The sequence below is a fragment of the Mytilus trossulus genome, chromosome 6 (genome assembly GCF_036588685.1).
Source record: "Mytilus trossulus isolate FHL-02 chromosome 6, PNRI_Mtr1.1.1.hap1, whole genome shotgun sequence".
Lineage (NCBI taxonomy): Eukaryota > Metazoa > Mollusca > Bivalvia > Mytilida > Mytilidae > Mytilus > Mytilus trossulus.
Genome location: NC_086378.1, coordinates 20527775 through 20537607, shown reverse-complemented (window position 1 = coordinate 20537607; position 9833 = coordinate 20527775). Strand labels below are relative to the sequence as shown.

Sequence of the window (9833 nt, the reverse complement as noted above, 5' to 3'; positions counted from 1 at the left end):
AAAAAACAGAAATTGCATCAAAAAATTTAAAAGCGGTAAAGAAACAAGCATGAGTATTGCATAGAAAAAAATATAGTTTTGTAAATACACTACAAATCAAAATAACTTTTAACATCTTTGTAAGATAATCACAAAACCTTAATCACATGATCGAACATTTCATGACAATGTTAATACCTTATGAGCCAAAGGATATCAGACAAACTCTTGTTTAAATGTTATGTAAACACTGCACTTTGTAAAGTATATGAAAGATGACAACATTAAGGGGATGACCATCATAAAAATAAGATTTGAATAAAGGTAAAATTGCCATTGAGAAGACATCCAAACCCCAGCCCAAATGATGCAAATGTTAGTAATAGCTTTCCTTTCTCTTAACTTTCAAACTAGTGTTTTATCATAAAACATATAGTTATAAATATATTAAATTGTTATATGCATCTAAAAGTTTCTATTTTAGCCTTGCTCAATATTATATATATCCTAATCTCTTCCAACTTCAATACTGTCTGGATATCGTAGATATATATTATACATTATAAATGTACAATAAATTTACATAGTGTGTCTTAGACTATCATTACTATATATATACTAAAATAGTGATTGTCGAAAATGGAATGTTTCAATTTGAGCATTTAATTCATGCTCATATGCACATTAATATAAAGGTTCCTGAGGGTATCGATAACTCAAAATTAAAATTTTGAATGTATTTTTTTTATACAATTAAAGCCTAAAATAACCAGATATTGAAAGTGGTAATAACATTTCAAATTTTTCTAGTACTTGGTAAAATAAGATAATATAAGATATATACATTTGTAGTTAATAAGGTCTGGATTTCATTTAAATAGAAGCACTAAGTTTTGACATACAATAATTGACTCATTATAGCGTATTTTCGAAATTGATATTTCAGAGTAAATGCTGATGATAATGAGTTACTCAATATATATATCTAACCGAGATTTAGATTATTATCACTTGCAGTCAATAGCAATAAGGATTTTTGATAAAATCACCATTTTATTCACTTTTAAACCTCAGCCAGGTCTTCACCACATCACAAGTGGTAGTCATTTAATCTACGGTATAATTCTGATGCTTTATTTTTTAAAGAAAAGTACCATTCATCAAAATGTTAAGTACAAGTTATACCACAATATGATGAAATCCTGTATGAGAAATAATCTTTGATATTTTACATTCCATTTGATACAACAAAATCTAACATCAAACATTTTATGGAAATAAATGAAAAATGCCCATTTCTCCATACAACTCATAATTAGTACAAAAAACACCTCAAAAATAACAATATTTACAAATATAAAATTGCATTGGGTTAATGTATATCAAACAAAGTTTATTGATAGAAAACAAAGATAATCTTTTTTTAATATTGCAAGAAAAAGAGTATGATTTATGAAGAATCCCCAAATAAATAATCTATTATTAGATATCTTGATTTAAAATCCTAAATATTGTTTAAACAATTCTAATAAATTGTAAATATCCTAAACTTTTTCTAAAAATAAAACTTGATAAAGGTTAATTATATTTGCATGTTAATTGAAGTAGATGTATGACCTAAATTTTCAGCTTGACAGATCATGAAAAAAAAAATCATTGTTCTTGCATCTTATCTTATTTAATATTCAAATTTATGCAAAATAGACCAGCTAGAAAGGAATGGTTTTAGGAGGTAGAAATGTATAACAATATTCCTACACTACAGAAGAAAGACTTAAGCATGCATAAATAAATAAACTTGTCAATCAATCTCTTATTCTTGTATCACTCTTTTCATAAAGGCACTACGAATTGTCTCCCTTTCCACTTCTACAGAATTATCTCCCCTACTTTCAACTTCCTTGTGACTTTAATATTTCTGGTGTTACCAAGACAACAGTCTCATCATCTATTGTTAAAGGCACTATCTGTGCTTTAGATTTATCTCCCTCAACTGCTTTCTTCAACTCTGCACGTGCTTTACGTACGACAAAGGTAAGCAAGATCACTGTTATAATGATCTGAAAGTAGATAAATATAATTTATACAGCTTAAAATACAAAAGTTTGGCATAATATACATTAGAAGTTTTTTGCTAAGATTAATAAGAAATTCTGCAACATTTCCCTTCTTTTTTGTCATTTTTTTCAAACTTTGCGGTGTTGTAAGGCTGAACATGACCTTTAATGACCTTCCAATCCATTATGAATGATGTCAATGTTTGATCTACATTCACAGCTTTTGTGACCGTAAATGTGACGTTGAAAGATTCGATTTGACCGTTGATCTTATGTTATCATTTAGGTCAATTTAAGATTTGACATTCGGTAGTTTAACCCAAATTTGTTGACTTTCACAGGAAAATGTAGAATTCTAAGAAACAGCATCAACATTTTTATAATCTAGTTTTTACTTTAATGCTAGACAAACAGATTGAAATAATAATGGAATTTAGTATCAAATTTATTTTTTATAATTAGTATTAATTTTGTTTAGCATTAGAAAATTAAGCATTCTATGGCAAGGTACATTTGTGTATTGAAATTTTAATAATAATGTGTAAATCTCTATTCTCATAAAGCCTTTTTAGTTACAACAAGAGAGATATACATACACACAAATGTATAAAGATTAACAAAATGAAAGTACTTAATCAATTATTGAAATTTAGATAATTCATTTTTAATGCCAAATAAATTGCTTTGCTGAGCACAGCTGGATACAACTGCAGAGGTCCAACACTGATTACTTAGACAAAAATGAAGCGAATAATTCGTGCTTGATTTGAATTTGGATTGCTATTAAATATTGGACACATATAAGGTTTCTGACATAATAACTGTAGTCAAAGGACTTAGAATTGGTTATGTTATTATGTTATTTGAATGCATATATTTTTTGCTTTTGTGACCCCCCCCCCCCCCCCCCAAAAAAAAAGGAAGATTTACCACCCTTTTTTGCAATTAGTCCAAAACATGACATTTCTTTATACATAATTTACAAGTAGTGTAAGGGAGGTAGATCTGCACATACCCAACATTGTATGTTGAAGATTTTTGAATTACCTCCCTTACACTGCTTTTAAATTGTCTTAATTGTCCATTGACCAGAAAAACCTATTTTTCCCCTTTGTTGCCCCTAATTCCAAACAGTTTGAGCCATAAAACCCCCAAAGTCAATACTAACCATCCCTTTATGGTATGGAAACTTGTGGTAGAAATTCATACACTTAAACACAAGTTAATGTTTGAAAACTGCAAAAATGATTATTTGGGCCCCCTTTTTGGATCCTAATTCCTTAAATCTTGGGACCATAACCTCCTAAATCAATCCCCACCTTCCTATAGAGGTAATGAACCTTCTGGTAATTTTATTTAGAGATCCATTCACTAAAACTAAAGTTATGTCCACAAAACTAAATGATTCATCGGACGATGATGCAGACGACAGGATAGCATTATACAAAGCAAATTTTTGTTTGCAGTTGTATAAAAATTGTAGTGGTGATAAGCACCTGTAAAATATATTTATGTGTCATTTATGAAATAAAACTTCTTGATCATTAATTTTTTATGATTAATGTTATTTGTTCAGGTCTTTTTCATTTTCCAGTAAATAAAAATTTACACTTGGCTAAAAAAAATCATAAAAACAGTGTAAATGACTGTTATCTATATAATGCTATCAAGCAGTTACACCACACAAGGCCATGTTCTTAATAACATAAATATATATTACAGATACATGTAAAAGTATTAAAAAAAACCTCAATATTTCAACAGAGAGTATGTTTTTCATGTAAGGGAAAGTTTGAAACATTTTTTTCATATCACAGTTTCCAATGTTATCTTAAATAATCCAAACTTATCATGGTTACTTTAGAGAGAGGTAAACTAATAAATTACATTTAAAATAAGGTGCTATTCTAGAACATATTTTTGTAATTGAAATTTAATCCATTACTTTTAAACATAATTGACCCCATCTCTGGTGAGATTCGATTGTCAATGATCAGACAAGTATCAAACAGAATCCAGAAACTCCAAATGGCTTAGACTATTAGCAACTGTAGGTCAACTATTAAAAATACTGGTACCCCATACCGCTTAGTAAACTATAAAAGGACCTGACATGACAAATGTTAAACAATTTATGCATAAATTAACAACAGCCATATTTTAGTGCAAACCAACAATTGAAAAAAAACACCAAATATGATAACAGCAACAAACAACAACCACTGAATGACCTGCCTTGGGAAAGACACAGGCAAAGCATTTTGATAAACCAACTTCTATATCTATATTTAATATCGCTATACAGATATGTGTATGTTCAAGTACATGTATTGATATAACTATTATATGTCTGGCTTTTTGTTTGTACTATTACGTAATTAGATAATGATAGCCTATTTCTAACGATACAATGATAACCATGATAATGTAAATATCACTCAAATTTCATTCATTTCATAACTTTTCATTCTATTTATCAACATTTGTCCTTCAGCTGATGTTTTAAAAGTACATGTGTATGTGTAAATGAAGTGACATGTAAGAATTGTGGAATTTTGAGTGAATTCATGATTATTTCCAAACAATCTAATGCCTTGACTATATTTTATAAATAAATAAAATGCTCCAAGTGAAAACCTCTTGAAAGAGTTTAAGAAAAATCCAACTTTTAGCATTATACATCTTCCAAAATCATTATTTATAACATGCATATATGTCATTGCATTTTTATTGGATATTTTTTTATAACATCAAAACTTAAGGTTTGATAAGGCCACTTTTTTTTCTCCATTGAATTAATAAATCATCCCACATTTTGCCCTATTAAATTACTAAATCATCCCACTTTTTGCCCCATTGAATTAATAAATCATCCAAGTACAAAATATATCATGAACCTAAACTCTGAAACTGTCAAATAATGGCATTCAGATGTTCACAAGTCTTGTACACTAGCTACATGTATATGTCTTTCAAATATAAGTGACAAGAAAGTCAAAGTATGTACCTCACATATTTGTTTTTAAAAACTTTCAAAATGACATTTTGCAAAAAATGTAGAAAGATGTTAATCTGTGTATATACTGTATAAATTTGGCAAGTAAGGTTTTTTGACAGATATTAATATGTATATATATTTACCTGTATTGCAAAAATGATGTAACCCGTGGTTGCACTAGACCCATCAGACAAGACATCCTCCATGGACCTTAAAGTTGATCCCATGTAACAATTCAATACAGCTGTTGGACCTAATCCTATGGCTGATGCTGCTGAGTATTTTAACATTGGAATATTTGTTAACTGTAAAAGAAAATAAAAGCTGATATTAAGTACATATGTACATGGAAAAATACATTGAAGATTGTTCAAGTGAAAACTATTCATGACATAAAAACTAATGTAAATTAATTGTTTCTCTATCATGTCTTAATATTGTATGTCTTTTTTTCAATGGAACATTCTCCTTTACATGCTAATTATTATTCCAACTTTTTTTCAATGTACATGTCCTTGAACCTTGATGTCAGACTCTGATATTGTTTCAGTGACAACCAAAAGTAGTGTCAACATGAACATGTTTAGAAATGAATGCATGATCACAAAAAGAACATACATTTTCAAATTTGTATAGAAATATTTATGTACTGGCCATAGTAGTATATATAACTTCATGTAACTTTTTGCATTACACTGTTTCTTTACAAATGTTTTATTCAAAGCAACTGTTGGAAACATTCTCTTTAAGCGCTGCAGTTCAGATTTGTTGTAAAGTCTTTCATGTACATGTATGTACAATTTAAGCGGTTTAAACTTTTATTAATATGTAGTTATAAATATCTTATTTACATTTGTTCTTTCAAATAATCAATTACACTTTACATTTAGTTCTTCAATGATATTGAGGTAACATCTGGACATGTTTGTAAACATTACATACATGATATATAATACTAATACAATGTACATGTACAAAATGTATATATATCAAAATAATCATAAAGCTAGATTTCTCTTTTTTCATATTACATGTATTTTTATACAAGTACTACTGTATATATGTGTACAAACATACAAGGTGCACGATATAAAACCAGCAAATTTATAAACAGGCACTTAATGGTACACAATATTTCAAATTTTATCTTAATTCATCCAAGGATTTGTATAGTACAAAAATATATGTACTACAATTTATGCCTGACTACAATGTATACAAATTCTTGGTTAATCTTTCCTTGTATTGGCTATTAAATGACAACTTTAATATTGATATTAATAATAATCAAAGTATAAATCTTATATTTTGGAGGATTTTAAATCATTAAATCTTTTATTTATTGATATCAACAATATGACTAATTCAAAATGATTACTCTTAATTAGTATGTATATATACAACATCCAATATTCAGTATATATATATTGAAATGCTTTACAAATTTACTGCTGTGACATTGTGAATTCGGGAATAAAGAGTAACATCACGTACAGTCTAAAAGACTTTATTCTACAGATCAAGATAAAAGGTGTGTCCTGAATATGAATGAAATGTAAGGGAAGTTTGTGTTGATTCTCATCATTGATAATATATTTACATTGTACCTAGTTTACACAAATGTGACAATACAAATTTGTTTTGTATATCTAAACCTTTAGCACCATATTTTTACACTTACTGAGAATATACCATTCTGTAGACCAAATGGAATTGGTGTCAGCCTGGAAAGTGCAACTATTTTAAATCCTTGTTTACTCTCCACTACAGTAATAAAGGCTTCTATTTGTCTGTTGTAAAACTTTGTCAAAATCCAATCTCTACAACAATGTTTCATCGTCAAATGTGCAATTAGAATTCCTACAGCACCAAAAAATGTCACAACCAATGGTCCATAAATATAACCATATAGATATCCACATGCTAGCATCAGTAACATGTAGCCCCAAGCCACTGGAAACGACACTAAAGTAAACAGTAAAATAAATATCAGGAAACCTACAACGAGATCTACATCTTCCAACCAGATCAAAAGTTTCTTGATGTACTGGTGACAAAATACAACAGCTAAACATGTTAATGATATCACAATAAAAGATGTGACAGATACTTGATAGCAACTGACTTCAGTGTTAAATAAATCTCCCACTTCACTTGAACTTTCTGAGTCTGTACTTCTGCATTCAATGTCCTCACCATGGTTCAATTTATACTCTTTGACCGAGAGGTGCTGCTTTGACTTCGATAAGAAAATATCATCAAATTCTGAAGATTCACCAATAATAAGTTGTGGTTTTACATGAATATCATTCAAATGTAGTCTTTGTGATAGCCTATGTGCAAAATCCGGTGTATTTTCTTCGGCCATGTTCATGTCAGATCAGATATTTACAGATACAAAGTCCAATTAATATCAACGTTTCGTCCTATTTAACTGATTGATGTCATTTTGAAATCGTTCTTAATTTTCGGGATAACTTGACATTATGTTAACATTTGTCAGGGAAAGCGCTGATTCTCTAAAATAAGAAAATGTAATTTTGTTTGTTGCTAAGTAAAATGTTATGACTCCGGACACGGGAAGGTGTCAGAAAGTGGACCGCAAATGTTTGTTAACAAATTTTCCTCGATGCAATTATGACATATTTCAAATATCTTTACAGATTAGCGTGTGTTGGTCGTCATAGAAATCTGTAATGCCCAGCCAGGTGTTGTCTCTCATGTGTTGACTGCTACGCCCAAGCCTGTCCGTGTCCGTTTCGGTCCGATCACCAAATGTCGCTGATGTTATTTACAACCGCTTACGACGTTAGAAAAAAAATGCATAGAGTTATCTTTCGTTGCCTTGTCAGTCCAGAAATATATATCCTGAAAAAAACCTACAAATTAAGAATAAAAAAAAAATACAAAAAATATAAACTTATGAATGAAGCATTTGTATACTCTTGTGAAAATAATGTGTTTTTGTTAGTTTGTTGTTAATGTAATTTTATTGGGTAATTAATCTATCTCCATCTCTGTATCTTTAACCCCCTTTGTAGAGGAACCATTCGCTAGTATGTATAACTTAATACTCGAACGAGCACCACGACAGGTGCCGCATGTGGAGCAGCGTCGGAGAATCATGTGAGAACGTAATCAAGGATAGGTATCCTAACGTTATCTAATACTATAATAGTTAATACAAGGAAAGCGTTAGACCTACCTTAGATTCAACCAACCAAGCCAATATAACTAAGTCCCTACAATAGTTTTTGTCTAAGATTAAAAAACGTTTTTAAACAGTTTTTAAGCGGTCAGACAAATATAAATCTGTCCCACTTGTTTCTTTTAGATAAATAGAAAGCATTTTTTGACTGGCTTGAAATGGTATTCGACACAGCTACTTGTGGGAAAAAATTTAATTTAAAATTGTATTAGTAACGGTTCGAATTACACTGCGTGAAGTGCCAGTTAATTTTGATAAAACATACAGCATAAAATGACGCATTTTCCTCAATTCATGAACATTTGATAAATATGAGTTATTTCTGAATAAAAAATGCATAATTTTTAATGATACTTATAAAATAAAGAAATTGTTGATCATTTAACAAAAAACAATTTGTGTTTATCTTTTATAACAAAAAAGTTATGTCTTTCTTTCGAAAAAGAAATTACGGCCACAAATCTGAATTTTGAGCAAATATACAAAATTTCGACCTCATTTTACTCAAAAAGTAGCACATGCAGGTATATTTTTTATTACATATTTGATTAAATCAGGTAAAAAATAGCCTATATGCAAATTTTCACGAACTTGTAAATACAGGATCAAAACTGTATCGTATGCCCTTAACGTTGTCGTCCGTATCTTTTTTTACATTGACACATGTATATATACATATGTCTCAGTTTACTTTTGACACTTTTTACGTTATAGTATCATTTTAGAGGATACATTATGAGAATTTCCTTTATACGATTCCTCCATCAAGTTGTGTAATCCTTGAAAATCTTTAAGCGCTACAAGGGGGAAGGGAGGGGGTAGGGCTTTTCGGGACGTCGGGATCGAGTGTTTTTAGCTCGGGATTACAGGATTGATCCTTTCGGGATCCGGGAATTTTCATTCAAATTTCGGGATGTCGGGATTTAAGTTTCTTTAAATTCGGGAACTCGGGATTTCGTGTTATAAAGCCCGGGATTTCGGGATCAGGACCCCTACGACCCCCTCTTTTACAATGTCAAATGAAGCCAAATTGGGTTATTCATTTTTATGTTAATAGCGTTGTATAAAGCGTTTTGTTTCATCATTTGTTGAAAAGGCACATATGTGCATATATATCTGAAATATGAGATTCATGCACCTTTGAGTTGCACAGAAAGTGGCCCGCGTATTTTAAGGCATCAAATACATTACTTTTGATAATTAATGTAGACTCCGGAATTTAAAGCACAAGGTTCATTAATACCGGCGCTTTAATTTGTTTTCAGACCCTATATATATTTGTTCCAGACCATATGAGGATTTGGACCGAATGCCGCGGTATACTCGTAACTGTCTGACCATACGCGTATAGTCGGACCGTAAGACTATACTCATACGGCCTAGTCATGACGTACGGGCTGGACCAAACACATACGTAGACCACATGGGTTAATCTTTGTCAAACATTTATTAAAATCTTCAGTTTACTGAGTTTCACAAATTAATATTTAATGAAAAGATGAATATTCCGAATCTATATTCCATTCAAAACTCAGCACTAAAGGCACTCTTCTTTTCCTTAACATATTGTCGGGATTTCGCTAAATCACTT

General features: G+C 30.3%; 1 protein-coding gene across 1 annotated transcript; it reads right to left on the bottom strand.

Annotated features, from left to right (window-relative positions):
* Positions 1–1092: 1092 nt before the first annotated feature.
* On the bottom strand, positions 1093–7891 carry LOC134720911 (transmembrane protein 64-like). The gene is made up of 3 exons (XM_063583476.1): positions 6716–7891; positions 5178–5339; positions 1093–2039 (listed from the first exon to the last, which is right to left on the bottom strand). Exons 1-3 carry the CDS (start codon positions 7406–7408, stop codon positions 1872–1874), a joined length of 1023 nt encoding a protein of 340 aa, XP_063439546.1. The 5' UTR covers positions 7409–7891; the 3' UTR covers positions 1093–1871.
* Between the last annotated feature and the right edge of the window lie 1942 nt (positions 7892–9833).